Raw genomic sequence first — 20394 nt, 5'->3', positions numbered from 1 at the left:
GATCCATCTGGATTCATGAACTTAATTCTAAACATTTCTTCACAAAAAAAGACATCTTTAACATCAATATTTATGGAACATGTCCACAAAAAATCTAGCTGTCAACACTGAATATTGCATTGTTGCATTTCTTTTCACAGTTCTTTTTGACAGACATTTTAGTGAGGGTCAAACCATCATGGCATGGGGGAAACTCTGGGTGTATGGTAATGAATGGAATAGCCTACTTGATTTGATGCTCAGTTTATGAACTTACATTCATATTTTGTTGAAGTATTATTCAATAAATATACACTACCGTTCAAAAGTTTGGGGTCACATTGAAATGTCCTTATTTTTGAAGGAAAAGCACTGTACTTTTCAATGAAGATCACTTTAAACTAGTCTTAACTTTAAAGAAATACACTCTATACATTGCTAATGTGGTAAATGACTATTCTAGCTGCAAATGTCTGGTTTTTGGTGCAATATCTACATAGGTGTATAGAGGCCCATTTCCAGCAACTATCACTCCAGTGTTCTAATGGTACAATGTGTTTGCTCATTGGCTCAGAAGGCTAATTGATTATTAGAAAACCCTTGTGCAATCATGTTCACACATCTGAAAACAGTTTAGCTCGTTACAGAAGCTACAAAACTGACCTTCCTTTGAGCAGATTGAGTTTCTGGAGCATCACATTTGTGGGGTCAATTAAACGCTCAAAATGGCCAGAAAAAGAGAACTTTCATCTGAAACTCGACAGTCTATTCTTGTTCTTAGAAATGAAGGCTATTCCACAAAATTGTTTGGGTGACCCCAAACTTTTGAACGGTAGTGTATTTATAAAGGATTTTTGAATTGTTGCTATTTTTAGAATATTTAAAAAAAATATCACGTACCCCTTGGCATACCTTCAAGTACCCCCATTTGAGAACCACTGCTTTAATGTGTGAAAGCTCCTTTTATCAAGGCAGTGTATGATGTAGTTGTTGGTGCTGCTACACTACGTTCACTACACATGCTATTCTATTTACCATGAATTGATTAACGCGGACCCCGTCTTAAACAAGTTGAAAAACGTATTCGGGTGTTACCATTTAGTGGTCAATTGTACGGAATATGTACTGTACTGTGCAATCTACTAATAAAAGTCTCAATCAATCAATTCTAAACAGGCGTTCACTCGTTTTGATTGAGCGTAATTAAAACTTCTTTGCAGCCCTTTAACTCGCCTTCATTTCAAGGAAAAAGTTGCTAAAGCGATGAAGGTGAGCGATTCGGGTTAATTGAGCCGACAACAGCAGGGGGGGGGGGGCGATGATTGTTGTAACCATGACGACAGTCTTGGCCAGTTTCTGCGAAGTGAGGTGATATTTTTGTCTTGTGGATTTGTCTGGTCCGCTTCCTTTGTGGCTACGCTAAACGACCATTGTTCCAAAAGTCTCCCTCTCTCTCTCTCTCTAGTAATGCAGCTTTTGTGGGTTATTATTATTATTTTGTGACTGGTTAAGTGCCTAAAGGGGGCAACTCGGAGGTGTGGCCTCTTTTCACTCCAGGCACTTATCCAGATGGAACAATGTCGCAACCAACTGTCTGCTGGTGCTGGTTCTTTCAAAGCCAGATGGAAATGACTCCCAGCAGCATTATCCGTGGCATGAGATGACAAAAAGACATTCCACGTACCTAGAATACCTAGAATGGTACGAAAGAGGAGACAGCTAAGCTTCAACGCTTCACAAAGGTGTCTGTATGTTAGATAAACAGACGTAAGACAAGGAAAGACCATGTACGGATTCTGTGGCAGTTCTATCGTGACTTAAACGCTGAAAAGAAACAAATTCATTATCAAATCAGATTGTTAATAAACAAACAAAACGGCGTTCTACAGACAGCTTTCTTGTGAATGGACTGACTGGACCCGAAAAGAAATACAAAATAAAGAAATAAAGTTTGTGTATTTTCACCAAAATGTTTTGTGTACTTCCTTGGCCACCCCTTTTAAGTGTTTTGTAGAAATCGGTTAAGTATTTAAGTCCTTCATGTTGTTGCATTAGTGACAAAACTTTTGCAACTTCAGGGTTTCTCCTAGGGTTTACCTACTCAGCGGCCTAATGGTTAGAGCAGAGGTGTCCAAACTTTTTCCACTGAGGGCCACACACGGAAAAATTAAAGCATGCGGGGGCCATTTGGATATTTTTCATTTTCAAACCGTAACAAAATATATGGATTTGTTTTGGGTTTTTTTTAACCTTCAGGGCTCTCGAGGACCATAAAGGGTCTAAGTCATTACAATGTTAAAAATAAGTAAAATTATTATTGTATTTTTTTATTTAACGCTTACGGTAAATCTCTACAGTTTATCAACTTCAGGTTGATGTAAAGTTAAAAAACCCAAAAAGGTTTTATGCCTTTTCTGTCAAAGACAATTTTGTGTTTTATGATAAAACTGAAATATGCAGTATTTCCCCCACTGCCCAAAACATTCCAAAAGCAATGTTTGATGTGAAGTAATTAGAGCCTTAAAAAGATCAATAATGCAGGACACCATTGATTTTAATTCATTATTATTTTTGAGTAATCACAGTGAAAAGATAAATAATATCCCATTAAATATATTTGGGATCCACAAGGTGCCCCACTCATAAAGTGATACATTTTTATTAGTTTTTTTTTACTTTCAACACTTAAGTTACGAGATCAACTTCAGATATATCTGTCGATTTTACATTTCAACTAGGGATGTCCGATAATGGCTTTTTGCCGATATCCGATATTCCGATATTGTCCAACTCTTTAATTACCGATACCGATATCAACCGATACCGATATCAACCGATATATGCAGTCGTGGAATTAACACATTATTATGCCTAATTTGGACAACCAGGTATGGTGAAGATAAGGTACTTTTTAAAAAAATTAGTAAAATAAGATAAATAAATTAAAAACATTTTCTTGAATAAAAAAAGAAAGTACAACAATATAAAAACAGTTACATAGAAACTAGTAATGAATGAAAATTAGTAAAATTAACTGTTAAAGGTTAGTACTATTAGTGGACCAGCAGCACGCACAATCATGTGTGCTTACGGACTGTATCCCTTGCAGACTGTATTGATATATATTGATATATAATGTAGGAACCAGAATATTAATAACAGAAAGAAACAACCCTTTTGTGTGAATGAGTGTAAATGGGGGAGGGAGGTTGTTTGGGTTGGTGCACTAATTGTAAGTGTATCTTGTGTTTTTTATGTTGATTTAATAAAAATAAAAAAACAAAAACAAAAAAAACCGATACCGATAATAAAAAAAACGATACCGATAATTTCCGATATTACATTTTAACGCATATATCGACATCTCTAATTTCAACTATTATTTTGTTTGTTTTTATGCTCTTTTGTCAAAGAAAGGAGCCTTGAATAGGTCAATAATTCATTGTAACATTGATTTTTTTTTTTTTGGAGCGATGGCAAAAAAAAGAAAAATAAAGATAGACAAAAGAAAAATAAACAGCCTGCATGGCAGCTTTGTGTCAACATTGCAACTCATTCCACTTTTTGTAATGTTTTTATTTTATTTTTGCAATAGCATTTCCAGAATGTGTCGCGGGCCGGTAAACAATTAGCTGCGGGCTGCAAATGGCCCCCGGGCCGCACTTTGGACACCCCTGGGTTAGAGTGTCCGCCCTGAGATCGGTAGGTTGTGAGTTCAAACCCCGGCCGAGTCATGCCAAAGACTATGAAAAAAATGGGACCCATTACCTCCCTGCTTGGCAGTCAGCATCAAGGGTTGGAATTGGGGCTTAAATCACCAAAAATGATTCCCGGGCACGGCCACTGCTGCTGCTCACTGCTCCCCTCACCTCCCAGGGGGTGATCAAGGGTGATGGGTCAAATGCAGAGAATAATTTCGCCACACCTAGAGTGTGTGTGACAATCATTGGTACTTTAACTTTAACTTTAGACTGCCAAGACACCTGTGGCAATGGGGGCGTGGTCGGGGGCGTGGTTGCCATGACATCATCGAGTAATTAACAAAATATGCTGTTATATTTGTTTCTTTAAAAAGGCTAAAAAATGTTTACATATAGCTAAAAACTAATTTGTTATTAATTAGCCTTAGCATATTTTTTTATCGTTTTGCCATATTTTCAATTATTGCTGCTTATTGTACAATGTACTTTGTTGAGATTTTTTCAAGTGTGTAGAGATATATATATATATATGTATATTAAATAACATTGGGTAATGGATCAACAACCTCCTTATTATCAAAATAACAACAGTAAGCTGAACTATCAACGCGCGCGCACACACATTTAAGTCCTTTTGGTGCTCTCAAAAACGTTAACTACACTACCGTTCAAAAGTTTGGGGTCACATTGAAATGTCCTTATTTCTGAAGGAAAAGCACTGTACTTTTCAATGAAGATAACTTTAAACTAGTCTTAACTTGAAAGAAATACACTCTATACATTGCTAATGTGGTAAATGACTATTCTAGCTGCAAATGTCTGGTTTTTGGTGCAATATCTACATAGGTGTATAGAGGCCCATTTCCAGCAACTATCACTCCAGTGTTCTAATGGTACAATGTGTTTGCTCATTGGCTCAGAAGGCTAATTGATGATTAGAAAACCCTTGTGCAATCATGTTCACACATCTGAAAACAGTTTAGCTCGTTACAGAAGCTACAAAACTGACCTTCCTTTGAGCAGGTTGAGTTTCTGGAGCATCACATTTGTGGGGTCATTTAAACACTCAAAATGGCCAGAAAAAGAGAACTTTCATCTGAAACTCGACAGTCTAGTCTTGTTCTTAGAAATGAAGGCTATTCCACAAAATTGTTTGGGTGACCCCAAACTTTTGAACGGTAGTGTATGTTGCTACAAAAAAAAAAAAAAAAGTTTCAAAAAAGTTTGCAAATAGAGGGATTTGTAAATCCAGGTTCCACTAACCTGTACTGTCTTGTAAGGATGGACATATCTGTACCTTTTGCATTTCGTTGCATACGTTGTATTCACAACCAAGACACTTTTGTGTAATATTGGAGCTACTAACTAAACTAACCTTTTGCCTTCATGTTGTCACACTTAGAGACCCATAGTCATGTTTTGCTATTTAGGGCTGAATTGATGTGTTATTAATGAGGTATCAAATTGCTAATAGTTATGTTATCAGAGAATTTAACAAAAGCTGTCCAATCCAGTTTTTGAGCATGAACAAATGAACCTGCTCTGATGAAACGTTTTCTAAGACAACCAGAAGAGTCCAGTTGCCATCGATTCAATGCTCTGAGAAGTTATCATGTAGGGTAACACTTACTGTTAAATATACAATAGTTTCTTAAAGACTGACTCAGAATCAGCCCCAATTAATGATCATTTGAAATATCAACGGCAGCGTTAACACTAAATCAGACAGGCTGTGAATGAGAGCACAGTTTTCTCATTCAAACAAGGAAAAATACTCCTGTCAAAAGTTCTATGAGTCCCATGGAGATGGTCTACGAGAGTCGGAGCGCTAAGTGGCGACAAATATCTCTTTAACCTTCCAATGTGTCAGCGGCAGCCTACTTTCTGACATGAAAGCGGCGACTCTTGACAGCGCCACCGGCCCAGAACAGTCGCTAAGTCAATACTTGCAAAAAGACCAACAAATACAAGTTTACGCTCGGCAATCTGGGAGTAAAACAGAACAGAAGTAATTGCCCTGCTTTATAACGGTAGATCTATTTGTAAATTAGTGCTTTTACAGGTTTTTGCAGATAGGTATTGGGGAAATAAATCCTGTCTCTAAACTTGAGGAGGTACCCTTGGCTCGGTTGGGTCGATAAATCATTGATCCTGAAGGAATCCCTGACCGTTGAGTAATTCAATCAGAAACGAATGAGCAATGTACCTTGCGAGTCACCATTGTAGCCTTGAAAGTCATCTAAAACATCTTCAAATCCCTACATCAACTTTTTATATACATTTTGCAAGTATATATATATATAAAATATAGCAACAGACACGTTCATAACAATATGTAATATGTACAATATTTTGGTCATTTTAATCATTGCCGGAACTACAAACCCCGTTTCCATATGAGTTGGGAAATTGTGTTAGATGTAAATATAAACGGAATACAATGATTTGCAAATCCTTTTCAACCCATATTCAGTTGAATATGCTACAAAGACAACATATTTGATGTTCAAACTGATAAACTTTTTTTTTTTTTGCAAATAACCATTAACTTTAGATTTTGATGCCAGCAACACGTGACAAAGAAGTTGGGAAAGGTGGCAATAAATACTGATAAAGTTGAGGAATGCTCATCAAACACTTATTTGGAACATCCCACAGGTGAACAGGCAAATTGGGAACAGGTGGGTGCCATGATTGGGTATAAAAGTAGATTCCATGGAATGCTCAGTCATTCACAAACAAGGATGGGGCGAGGGTCACCACTTTGTCAACAAATGCGTGAGCAAATTGTTGAACAGTTTAAGAAAAATCTTTCTCAACCAGCTATTGCAAGGAATTTAGGGATTTCACCATCTACGGTCCGTAATATCATTAAAGGGTTCAGAGAATCTGGAGAAATCACTGCACGTAAGCAGCTAAGCCCGTGACCTTCCATCCCTCAGGCTGTACTGCATCAACAAGCGACATCAGTGTGTAAAGGATATCACCACATGGGCTCAGGAACACTTCAGAAACCCACTGTCAGTAACTACAGTTGGTCGCTACATCTGTAAGTGCAGGTTAAAACTCCTATGCAAGGCGAAAACCGTTTATCAACAACACCCAGAAACGCCGTCGGCTTCGCTGGGCCTGAGCTCATCTAAGATGGACTGATACAAAGTGGAAAAGTGTTCTGTGGTCTGACGAGTCCACATTTCAAATTGTTTTTGGAAACTGTGGACGTCGTGTCCTCTGGACCAAAGAGGAAAAGAACCATCTGGATTGTTATAGGCGCAAAGTTGAAAAGCCAGCATCTGTGATGGTATGGGGGTGTATTAGTGCCCAAGACATGGATAACTTACACATCTGTGAAGGCGCCATTAATGCTGAAAGGTACATACAGGTTTTGGAGCAACATATGTTGCCATCCAAGCAACGTTATCATGGACGCCCCTGCTTATTTCAGCAAGACAATGCCAAGCCACGTGTTACATCAACGTGGCTTCACAGTAAAAGAGTGCGGGTACTAGACTGGCCTGCCTGTAGTCCAGACCTGTCTCCTATTGAAAATGTGTGGCGCATTATGAAGCCTAAAATACCACAACGGAGACCCCCGGACTGTTGAACAACTTAAGCTGTACATCAAGCAAGAATGGGAAAGAATTCCACCTGAGAAGCTTCAAAAATGTGTCTCCTCAGTTCCCAAACGTTTACTGAGTGTTGTTAAAAGGAAAGGCCATGTAACACAGTGGTGAACATGCCCTTTCCCAACTACTTTGGCACGTGTTGCAGCCATGAAATTCTAAGTTCATTATTATTGGCAAAAAAAAAATAAAGTTTATGAGTTTGAACATCAAATATGTTGTATTTGTAGTGCATTCAATTGAATATGGGTTGAAAAGGATTTGCAAATCATTGTATTCCGTTTATATTTACATCTAACACAATTTCCCAACTCATATGGAAACGGGGTTTGTAATTCCCTGGCACATGTATTTCTGTTTCCATAGCAGTGCACTTCCGACTTCTGGCCACAAATGTGTGTTCCTACTTCTGGAAACAAAGGCGTGCGTGTTCTAATTATGACTGACTTTCGTAATCGTCATTGTAGACGACTATTTTTAAACAAATGAGGATTCATAACCTTATATTTTCTTAATCTGAATATATGGAGGATGAACTACTGCTTCTAGAAGCGAGCACAAAGGAAGCGTAAAACATTGGAGCAGCCAGAAGCCAAGAGAGTGAGGTGAAAGTGACTCGAAGCTGCAAAATGTGAAATTTGAAGCCATGCTATTTCAATATAAATGGAGTCCTTACCCAAATAAAACCGGAAAAAACGCCCCCACCCGGCTGGACCAAACAGACAACTGTTCATCGAGTGAGTCATACTTTAATAATTGTTCATGATACATGCAGCACGCCATGCGTGTATCACGACAGACAGCATGTGCTGTCTGGCTAGCTGTGTACAAACAAAACATTAAATAACACTTTACAGATGCTGTAATATGATTGTTCATGTTTTTCAGTAAGTACAGATTGGTGTCCGGTCACAGTGTTGTGCAATACAAACAGAAACGCGGATACTGTTGACGTAGAAGCTTGCTTATCGGTTGCAGTAGTTAGCTTTTTCGGCTACCGTAGCGCGCCGATGTGTTTCTATGCTAGAAAAAGAGTTCCTCTGTGTTCACTCTTGCAATAACAATATCGCTACAGTTTGGTTATTATACAGGTTACGAAACATAAATGAAATATTGTTGACAGTTTTTGAATGCATTTTAAAGTGATTTAGAGGTAGAATTGATTGCTCCCATTAGCTGCATTTAGGGCTGCAACTAACGATTAATTTGATAATCCGATTAATCTGTCGATTATTACTTCGATTAATCGATTAATAATCGGATAAAAGAGACAAACTACATTTCTATCCTATCCAGTATTTTATTGGAAAAAAACATCATAGTGGCACCATATTTATTTTGATTATTGTTTCTCAGCTGTTTGTAAATGTTGCAGTTTATAAATAAAGGTTTATTAAAAAAAATATATATATATATACATATACACTACCGTTCAAAAGTTTGGGGTCACATTGAAATGTCCTTATTTTTGAAGGAAAAGCACTGTACTTTTCAATGAAGATAACTTTAAACTAGTCTTAACTTTAAAGAAATACACTCTATACATTGCTAATGTGGTAAATGACTATTCTAGCTGCAAATGTCTGGTTTTTGGTGCAATATCTACATAGGTGTATAGAGGCCCATTTCAAGCAACTATCACTCCAGTGTTTTAATGGTACAATGTGTTTGCTCATTGGCTCAGAAGGCTAATTGATGATTAGAGAACCCTTGTGCAATCATGTTCACACATCTGAAAACAGTTTAGCTCTTTACAGAAGCTACAAAACTCACCTTCCTTTGAGCAGATTGAGTTTCTGGAGCATCACATTTGTGGGGTCAATTAAACGCTCAAAATGGCCAGAAAAAGAGAACTTTCATCTGAAACTCGACAGTCTATTCTTGTTCTTAGAAATGAAGGCTATTCCACAAAATTGTTTGGGTGACCCCAAACTTTTGAACGGTAGTGTATATATTTTTTAAATTAAAAAAAACAAAACAAAAAAAACCTCTGCGCATGCGTATAGCATAGATCCAACAAATCGATGACTAAATTAATCGGCAACTATTTTAATAATTGATTTTAATCGATTTAATCGATTAGTTGTTGCAGCCCTAGCTGCATTGCACCAAGAACAAGCCTATTTTTACATATCGGTATAGCTCGGTTGGTAGAGTCCATGCCAGCAACTTGAGGGTTCCAGGTTCGATCCCTGCTTCCGCCATCCTAGTCCCTGCCGTTGTGTCCTTGGGCAAGACACTTTACCCACCTGCTCCCGGTGCAACCCACACTGGTTTAAATGTAACTTAGATATTGGGTTTCACTATGTAAAAGCGCTTTGAGTCACTAGAGAAAAGCGCTATATAAATATAATTCACTTCACTTCACCTTTTACTCATTTGTACTTAGATAACATGCAAACCCTTCATAGCAGCATAACACTGGAGAAGACTTTGGCCCACTTACACTTAATTGAAAGCAGGTCAACAATTTAAGAGATTTGTCTGACAAGATAACACAGATTGGATGGGTTATGGTTTGGAAGATTGGTCATTAGTCTCACTACTGGCAGGGCCATGGGGAAATAAATACTGTGATACATCATAACATTATCAACAAAAACATGTTTTGTTTGAAAGGTGATATCCAAATATTTGTTTAGGTGTGTCGCACTGGAACCGCCAAAGCCGTCCTCTGCATCATACGATGAGACAGTTTCCACATTAACTAGCACATAATATAATAAAGTGTCTTGCTGACCAGTGGGGAATAAGACGCTAATTAACCTCATTCTGTATTAATGATCTGTTTTTCAATGGAATTCTAAACCACGGAGCAGTGGACTAAAGTTTGTCAACCACTAATGATGGCAGTAACGTAGGGGTGGAACGGGTCACAAACTCCATGGTTTGGATCTTATCACGGAAAATACAGTAAATACAACAAAGAAAAGCATATTACAAACTGAGTCAGGTCAACCAATTCAGATTTTTTTTTTTTTTTTAACTTTTCCATCCCTACAGTGACGACGAGTAGAGATGTCCGATAATATCGGACTGCTGATATTATTGGCCGATAAAGGCTTTAAAATGTAGTATCGGAAATTATCGGTATCGGTTTCAAAAAGTAAAATTTATGACTTTTTAAAATGCCTCGTACGAAGCGGTACACGGACGTAGGGAGCAGTACAGAGCAGTTGTGTCTCCCAGTCAGCAGACCCTCCCCTATCCCTTCTCCCACACACAACACAGGAGTCGCAGCACGACTGCAGCATGAGCAGTTTACTGGCGACGCTTGATGACCTCATCAAACCGCCGCGAGCGGAGCAGAACAACAACAAGAGTGTGTTGTTGCCGGTGCTGTAGCCTGGCTAACAAGCCAGCTCGCTCGGTGACTGACTAACGACATGGTTTGGGATTATTTTAAAGTGTCTCTGACGGATAAAAAACTGGCAATTTGCAATGACTGCAAAAAGTTGGTTACGCGAGGAGGAACCAAGACGTCTTCCTTTAATACGAGCAATTTGATCTCCCACCTCTTCAAGAATCATAAGGAGATACACGATGAATACAACAGGAAGATGGATGAAAATCAAACAGCGAAAAAAAGTAGTACCACACAGTTATCACTTAAAGACTCCACCGAGAAAAAACAAAAATACAACAAAAACCACCCCTGTCTCAACGCAGCATTTCAGAAGCTCTGACTGACTGGTAGGCCACTTCAAGCACTCACCACTAGCTTGCAGCACATTTGTGTTACTCATACAAATACGTTAGAGCATGGCAGATTGAGCCCAGTTTATAATTTCCTGTTATACAGTATGCAAGGCAGTCTTGCACTAAAGGAGGACTATATTATTGTTTATTTTATTACTCTAGTATACTCTGGACTGAAGCTGTGTGCCTTAATTGTTTTTGTAGTTGTTGTTTTGAGGCATGTTTAAAAAAAATAAAAAAATAATGCACTTCGTGAAAGTCAAAGTATAGAACTTCCCATAGTTGTAGTGGGTCTCACGGAGAGCATGTCCCAAATTCCAAGCTGCTGTTTTGAGGCATGTTAAAAAAAATAACGCACTTTGTGACTTCAATAATAATTAAAGCTACAAGCAGCGATGGACTGGACCGACTTTGAGGGCTCATAAAATCCAAACCGGAGCAGTCATTAAAACTATTTCATCAACTTTTAATCAGAAGGGTTCAATCTCTCTTCTGTGCTAATTTGAAGCCGACACGACAAACACGCTCAGAGGAGATAATGTTTGAAAAAAGGTGACTGTTTTTACTCAACTTTTGTTTTGAAAGGGAATTGCACACTTCCTGTTGATTTTTGCTGGGGGTTGTCAGTGTATGAAATATAGGTCTAAGTGAGACCTACATAGAGGTTTTTGTTTCATGTCTCTACGACATTCCTACTGGGAGTTATAGGCAGTTTTGTCTGTGATTTCTTCCTAGTGGGCGCTAGAGCGCAATTTTGAGTTTTGGGGTTTGGTTTTTTTGATTAGATCGCAATTTTCACCAGTCCTGATGTGTGTGTCCAATTTGGTGAGTTTTGAAGCATGTTAAGGGGGTCAAATTACAGCTCAAAGAAGCGGCGGTATAATAATAAAATGCTAGAAATTCAATAGGGTCCTCTGTCCCAAAGGGACTCGGTCCCTAACTTTTGTTTTGAAAGGGAATTGCAAACTTCCTGTTGATTTTTGCTAGGGGTTGTCAGTGTATGAAATATAGGTCTAAGTGAGACCTACATAGAGGTTTTTGTTTCATGTCTCTACGACATTCCTACTGGGAGTTATAGACAGTTTTGTCTGTGTTTTCTTCCTAGGGGGCGCTAGAGCGCAATTTTGAGTTTTGGGGTTAGGTTTTTTTGATTAGATCGCAATTTTCACCAGTCCTGATGTGTGTGTCCAATTTGGTGACTTTTGAAGCATGTTAAGGGGGTCAAATTACAGCTCAAAGAAGCGGCAGTATAATAATAAAACGCTAGAAATTCAATAGGGTCCTCGGTCCCTAAATATGGCAGTGCCATGTTGGCATTTTTTTCCATAACTTGAGTTGATTTATTTTGGAAAACCTTGTTACATTGTTTATGCATCCAGCGGGGCATCACAACAAAATTAGGCATAATAATGTGTTAATTCCACGACTGTATATATCGGTATCAGTTGATAACGGGATCTCTGTAATTAAGAGTTGCACAATATCGGAATATCGGACATCGGCAAAAAAGCCATTATCGGACATCTCTAACGACGAGCTTTTATGAGTCGATTGGTTATGTCTTCCAAAAGACCCAAAATTAAGCGTACCAACATTTAATACAAAATATTGACATAAGTTAGTAGATACAATCTGGCATATGCATTATTCTCAAACCAATCTCCTCCGATCCAAACGAGACATTCTGAACATCTGTGTGGTCTGTCATGCCAGGCGACGGAGGGGGGGGGGGGATCAGTCTAGTTGCTGCACACCCATTAATTACGCAGATGTCCTCTGTAGGATTACATCTCTCCCACAAAAGAGCGGCCATGATCCTCCAGCTGGGTCCGCAAAAAGCCTTAAATACAGTACAAGAAGGTGACATCATCCTATATTCACCATCCAGAGTCTTCCGAAATAAAAAAAACTGCATAAAAATAACTTTTTATTTAATCTTTTTGGTACATTTTGCGGCACGGCGAAAAACATTGCATGTGCTGTAATCATAGCCGGGGGCATTTACTTACTTAAACGTCAAAAGAGGACGGGGATTTAAAGGCAGGCGACATATAAAGTGAGAATGTCTTTTCTGAAATCTTTAAATCCCTATAAAGCACAAGTTAAGTGTTAATAATGATTTGGAGTGCATGAAAAAATACAAACAACACTACTTTTACACCACATGGTCAGTATATAGTAAGAGGATAATGCGCAACAGAAGCAATGTTGTAATACCTATAAGAAGCAAATCGTTTTGCTGAGTTTGTTGTAAACATTAGTACGACAAGGGTAATGTGCATTATTTTCACACCAACAGTACATTTTAAAGCGCAGGTAGAAGCAGATACAGCTGTTGTATGCTGACTTGCCTACAGCAACAGTTGTATAATATTTGTAGAGATGTTACAATATGAATTAAAGCTGCAAGCAGCGTTGGTCGGGCCCGCATATTTGGCAGGTGCTAGTTGCTGAAGGATGTCAATCTATGAAATGTAGGTCTAAGTGAGACCTACATAGAGGTTTTTGTTTCATGTCTCTAAGACGTTCCTACCGGAAGTTACAAGCAGTTTTGTCTGTTTTCCTCTGAGGAGCAGTTTTGTCTATGTTTTATTCAAAAATTGCGCTAGAGCGAGTTTTGGGGTTCGTTTTTTTTTTATTAGATCGCAATTTCCACCAGTCCTGATGTGTGTGAAAATTTTGGTGAGTTTTGAAGTATTTTAAGGGGGTCAAATTACAGCTCAAAGAGGCAAAAATTAGTGTTTTTAGTAAACTCTTGTTTTGATTTTTGCTGAAGGATGTCAGTGTATGAAATCTGGCTCTAAGTCAGACCTACATAGAGGTTTTTGTTTCATGTCTCTACGACATTCGTACTGGGAGTTACAGGCAGTTTTCTTCCTAGGGGGCGCCAGAGCGCAATTTTGAGTTTTGGGGTTTCGTTTTTTGACCAAAGAGTTTTGTTCGCGTTTTTCTATGTGTGTGTCAAATTTGGTGAGTTTTGAAGCATGTTAAGGGGGGCAAAGTACTGCGCAAAGCTGCGGAAAAATAATAATAATAATAAACCTTACAATAACAATAGGTTCCTTTCGTCCCATTGCAAAAGGACTCCCTTTGGGATTCATTTGACAATGGTCCGTGCGGACCCTAAATAGTCATATCACGGTTACCGCGACCAAAATGATCATGGTTATCATTATTATCGTGGTGTTGCTAAATGTGCTTAAAAAGTACTCGTACACAGTTTCGTTCTTTTTATAACTAAAATAATTAGACACTGTTAGAAAATCCACTATTTTGCATGTTTTGTGTTTTTTATGATTTCACTGATTTTACTCGGTTTTAGTCTTAGTATTTTATCTATTTTAATGGCTAAGCTTTATTATTTGAAATATTGGTTTGAATATTAATATAAATGAAAAGTACATTAACAAAATAAATGATTAATATTAAATATTTTTGGCGGGCGTTGTAGCGTCCTACTCTGTTCAGCGCAGTGGTCCCCAACCTTTTTGTAGCTGCGGACCGGTCAACGCTTGAAAATTTGTCCCACGGACCGGGGGGAGGGGGGGGAATATGTTTATTTTTTTTGTCATAAAAAAATACAATCATGTGTGCTTACGGACTGTATCCCTGCAGACTATATTGATATATATTGATATAGAATGTAGGAACCAGAAATATTAATAACAGAAAGAAACAACACTTTTGTGTGAATGAGTGTAAATGGGGGAGGGAGGTTTTTTGGGTTGGTGCACTAATTGTAAGTGTATCTTATGTTTTTTATGTTGATTTAATAATTTTTTAATTTTTTAATTTTATTTTATTTTTTTTTATTTCTTGTGCGGCCCGATACCAATCGATCCACGGACCGGTAGTGGTTGGGGACCACTGCTATAACGCACCGTAAAAACACCTCCGTCTTGAGTATAGATCATTCACTCTTAGCAATCACATTTGAATTGATACGGTACTTGAGAATCGATAATTAGTAACAATTTTTAGTACTTTTTTGAGTGTTGATAAATACTAATTGTTTTTATTGGAACATTTTAAAATGAGCCAATTATGATCACCTCTGTCCAGTTGTTATATCTTGTTATTTTACATTTCTAAGTAAATTTTCTTGGTTTGTATTGAAAATTGCAACATTACCTAAAGGCTAAATGATATCAATATATATTGTGAGGTTAAAAAAAATAAAAATAAGGTGTTCGATAAAACGTTTGATATACCGTATTTTCCGGACTATAAGTCGCAGTTTTTTTCATAGTTATACTCAGGAGCGACTTATGTGTGAAATTATTAACACATTACCGTAAAATATCAAATAATATTATTTAGGTCATTCACGTAAGAGACTAGACGTATAAGATTTCATGGGATTTAGCGATTAGGAGTGACAGATTGTTTGGTAAACGTATAGCATGTTCTATATGTTATAGTTATTTGAATGACTCTTACCATAATATGTTACGTTAACATACCAGGCACGTTCTCAGTTGGTTATTTATGCCTCATATAACGTACACTTATTCAGCCTGTTGTTCACTATTCTTTACTTATTTTAAATTGCCTTTCAAATGTCTATTCTTGGTGTTGGGTCTTATCAAATACATTTCCCCAAAAAATGCGACTTATATGTTTTTTTCCTTCTTTATTATGCATTTTCGGCAGGTGCGACTTATACTCCGGTGCGACTTATACTCCGAAAAATACGGTACATATATATTTTTTTCCGTTGGAAGCAACAGGAAGTGGCGAAAAAAGGTTGGCTGCATGAACAAAGGCACTCGCTAACCGAGCAACGTAAGCAGTGACCACTGATCAATGGAAGTGACATGCTAACAGCCAATCAGGTTATTGTTGGTTGCGTCATCTTGTTGTCACACAGTTGATTCTCTGCATCAAGTGAGAAGAGAACCTACACATGATTGCTGCAGAGAGCAAATAAATTGTTGATAAAAGAAAAGACACCTATTATCTAATCACCTAATTATCAATATCGACCGATATAAAACACTTATATCGTGATACAGTTTTCAGCCATATCGCACAGCCCTAATTTGCGATATTAAAACATCTTTGTTTCTGCTCTTTCAGACAGCCCCCAGATGAACAACGCAACGCCAGCATCGCCTGTGCTAACAGAACCCTACACAATCCTGGAACCGATCAGCAGCCCTTACGAGCCCCAAACGTCCATCCAGGACCTCAACAAGTACGCCACGCTCAAGGCTGTCGGTGAGACACGGTCTTAACAAATCCTAAACTTTCATTTGATTGCTTAATAGACAAAAGACTAAACTTAGTACCAGTGTTTTTAAGGACAGTTTTCCCAGGTTCTCTGTTTACTTCACAGCAGGAGCTGAAGCACAAGGCTGCCTTTTCTCAAAATACCCACCAAGTCCCACCCAGTTAATCAATAGCCCATCAATGTTCAGAGCGAGAGGAAGTGAAAGGTATTTATAGGACGCGTTTGTTGCCGCTCTCAAGTGATAATTTTGGAACTCAGCCAGCCAAGATGCAATTGCCTCCACAAGAGAGGGAGATACACAACCAAATTTTGGACAAAAATAGAAGCGCTTTCCTAAGTAGTGCTGAAAAAGGATGAGATGTTAATAGTTAAAAACATGTCGGAATCTATATGTCAGTTTAGGTATATCACAAAGCCATGGTGTGTCCACTTGTGGCATGTTGAAGTGGGATGTACTAGGCAGTAGTCCGTGCAATGTTCTGTTGCAGAAATGTTTGTGTGCAGTTAATGTCTGCACTATGGTTCAATCTCGGCTCGCTTTACACCGGCAGGCGGAGTTCCGCGGAAGCGCCGTCAACTAAACTGATCATTAAGGACAATCAAAAATAGAACACGTCTTAGCTAATGAGTTTAGGAACAGGAGGCAATCAAGATAGACTCAAAAAACAAATGGTGTGAGTTGTGGTGTCAGAATTGATACCATGAATTGATTAACGTGGACCCCGACTTAAACAAGTTTAAAAACGTATTCGGGTGTTACCATTTAGTGGGCAATTGTACGGAATATGTACTGTACTGTGCAATCTAATAATAAAAGTTTCAATCAATCAATCAATCAATCAATCAATGCAACGCAAATTGAAGCATATTTTGTAATCTAGCTCCCATAAAAGTGGAAACTCTAAAAAAAAAAACAGATTTTTTTCAAATTTTGACAATTATCTTTGATTTTGAAAAAAGGTTGCGCTACCTTGAGCTCAGGGGTGTCCAAACTTTTTTCATCTGAGGGTCTCATACTGAAAAATCAAAGGATGCAGGGGCTGTTTTGATACGTTTAATTTAAAGGCCTACTGAAATGATTTTTTTTTATTTAAACGGGAATAGCAGATCCATTCTATGTGTCATACTTGATCATTTCGCGATATTGCCATATTTTTGCTGAAAGGATTTAGTAGAGAATATCGACGATAAAGTTCGCAACTTTTGGTCGCTGATAAAAAAAAACCTTGCCCCTACCTGAAGTAGCGTGACGTCACAAGCGGTAGTGCTGCTCACAAGTCCCCGTTGTTTACAATGGAGCGAGAGATATTCGGAGCGAGAAAGTGACGATTACCCCATTAATTTGAGCGAGGATGAAAGATTCGTGGATGAGGAACATTAGAGTGACGGACTAGAATGCAGTACAAGAGACATCTTTTTTCGCTCTGACCGTAACTTAGGTACAAGCTGGCTCATTGGATTCCACACTCTCTCCTTTTTCTATTGTGGATCACGGATTTGTATTTCAAACCACCTCGGATACTATATCCTCTTGAAAATGAGAGTCGAGAAGGCGAAATGGACATTCAGTGACTTTTATCTCCACGACAATACATCGACGAAGCTCTTTAGCATGAGCTAACGTGATAGCATCTGTCTCAAATGCAGATAGAAACAAAATAAATAAATCCCTGACTGGAAGGATGGACAGAAGATCAACAATACTACTATCAGGAGACACCGAACCAAACACTGGACATGTAAATACACGGTTAATGTGTATTCGACGCCTGTCGAAGCCTAGCAATGCTGTTGCTAACGACGCTAACTTAACAACGGGACCTCGTCAGAGCTATGATAAAAACATTAGCGCTCCACATACGCCAGCCAGCCCTCCTCTGCTCATCAACACCCGTGCTCACCTGCGTTCCAGCGATCGACGATGCGGTCGGCAGCCCGGAGACGTAGGAAGTCAAGGTGAGTTCGCCGCTAGCGCGTCTGCTATCCAAGTCAAAGTCCTCCTTGTTGTGTTGCTACAGCCAGCCGCATACACCGATCCCACCTACAACGTTCTTCTTTGCAGCCTCCATTGTTCATTAAACAAATTGCAAAAGATTCACCAACACAGATGTCCAGAATACTGTGGAATTTTGTCGAAGAAAACAGAGCTCTGTGTATTGTGTCCAAAAGGGTCCAAACACTTCCGTGGACCTCGCGACGTCACGCGCATACGTCATCCTCCAAAGGCGTTTTGAACCGGAAGTTCCCCGGAAAATTTAAAATTGCACTTTATAAGTTAACCCGGCCGTATTGGCATGTGTTGCAATGTTAAGATTTCATCATTGATATATAAACTATCAGACTGCGTAGTCGGTAGTAGTGGCTTTCAGTAGGCCTTTAAAAAGACAATACATGGATTATTTTAAAGATTTAAAAAAATGCCTTCTTTGTGTCTTTAGTAGGGATTCATGATATATACCTGACAAATATTTATCGTGCTGATATGACTAATTATGACTTCACATGATGAATTTGATAATATTAACCCTTGTGTGGTGTTTGGGTCTGTGGGACCCGTTTTCATTTTTTATTAAAAGAAAAATTATACAATTAATTAATTTTTCAAACTGAGACTCACTGACTTTGGCTCATTTTCTGTGAAGAACATATATCAGAATACATATTTAATGAACACACACCATACACCCCCCCTACACATTTCGATTACAAACAAGATGTCCGGGTCCACTGGACCCGGGGCTAATAGAAGTGTGGAAATTGATGTTCTGTGTACCACACACACACACACACACACACACACACACACACACACACACACACACACACACACACACACACACACACACACACACACACACACACACACACACACACACACACACACACACACACACACAGCAGGCCTAGACAGGAGGAGGACAGAGTGTAGGTACACAGAACATCAATGGGTCAAATGTGCGAGAAAATGAGAGCAGACAGTGTTGACAAACAATGTTGCAATCTTGTGTGGGAACCGCAGATGCAGAAACACAAAAGAAGAATCCCTGTGGGATGCAGAAACTGGCAGAGAAATGTTCTGTGCAACGTTCATATTGTTGTTACTCAGCCAGCGTTTGTGGGTCTGATGGACCCGTTGCATTTTGTGGCTTTTAATGCCTCACAATCAAACACTTTTATGTTAAAATACTGAACAGATGTTTATTGGGATAAGGTAAACATCTGTTCAGTATTTTAACATAAAAGTGGGGTTAAAAAGGGTTAAAAAATAACTGATAACCGATTTTTTTTAAAAGATTAGCTGTAGGTGACTAAGGCTGAGCAAATCAAGTGAAGTTTCTCTTACTTGTGTTGTAAACTTCCCCTGAGCTCGTAGTAAACAAACATTGCATCTATGGTTTGGCATTTCGGAAGAATACATTTCGTTTGCTATTTTCACCAAATGTTTCGCAAACATTACACGAGTGGGGCGGGGGAAGACTATCAGCCATCTGAAAACGCCAGCATTGCTACGATGGGTGTTTTAAAAATCCAAGAAGAACGTTAAAGAAGCTGCCCCAACCAGCCACAAAGAAAGGTGTGCATACACTACAGTAAAAATGTTTAAATATAGATAAATTGAAAAGCAGAAAGTTATCAGTATTGACTAGAAAAAAATACATTGTGCATATCGAGTTTTTAGCTTCAACATTCAAGTTTTTTGCATTAATTTATACATCATGGCCATTTTATTTAACATAAAAAAAATATTTAATTTATTTTTTTTGGAATGTGCATCGGGTTGTTAAAAATTTGCTGCACTTGGGACACCCCTGCTATAGCTACACACAGCAATGGTTAATAACAACACAAAAAAATGACTGGTTGTAGGGCCAGGCGATATAAATCGATATACTCGATATATAATAATAATAATAATAATAATAATAATAATAATAATAATAATAATAATGAATTGCATTTGTTACGCACTTTACATTTGTTAAAATCTCAAAGTGCTACATATACTACTATATCGCGGGCTTGTCTCTGTGCGATATAGAAAATGACTATATCGTGATATTCGAGTATACGTTCTCACGCAGTTGCTTTTAGCTGCGGGCATTACACTACAGGCTCTTCTCACTCTTTGTTGTCTCTGCTTCTCACAGAGACATAAAAC

The 20394-nt window shown here is 38.3% G+C and overlaps 2 protein-coding genes across 3 annotated transcripts in view; one reads left to right on the top strand and one right to left on the bottom strand.

Moving 5' to 3' along the window:
- The window catches only part of mrtfbb (myocardin related transcription factor Bb), a 230500-nt gene that overhangs the window by 162958 nt on the left and 47148 nt on the right, over window positions 1–20394 (bottom strand). The window lies entirely within an intron of this gene.
- shisa9b (shisa family member 9b) overlaps window positions 1–20394 on the top strand; it is a 37617-nt gene that overhangs the window by 10957 nt on the left and 6266 nt on the right. For both annotated transcript variants that reach the window (XM_062049995.1, XM_062049994.1), the window contains exon 3: window positions 16082–16222. In XM_062049995.1, the coding sequence (XP_061905979.1) occupies window positions 16082–16222 (141 nt within the window). The remainder of the gene's footprint in view (window positions 1–16081; window positions 16223–20394) is intronic.

This window comes from Entelurus aequoreus, linkage group LG06, assembly GCF_033978785.1.
Source record: "Entelurus aequoreus isolate RoL-2023_Sb linkage group LG06, RoL_Eaeq_v1.1, whole genome shotgun sequence".
NCBI classification, from domain to species: domain Eukaryota; kingdom Metazoa; phylum Chordata; class Actinopteri; order Syngnathiformes; family Syngnathidae; genus Entelurus; species Entelurus aequoreus.
The sequence above is the reverse complement of the archived record's forward strand: the minus strand, read 5'-3'. Positions and strand labels throughout refer to the sequence as shown.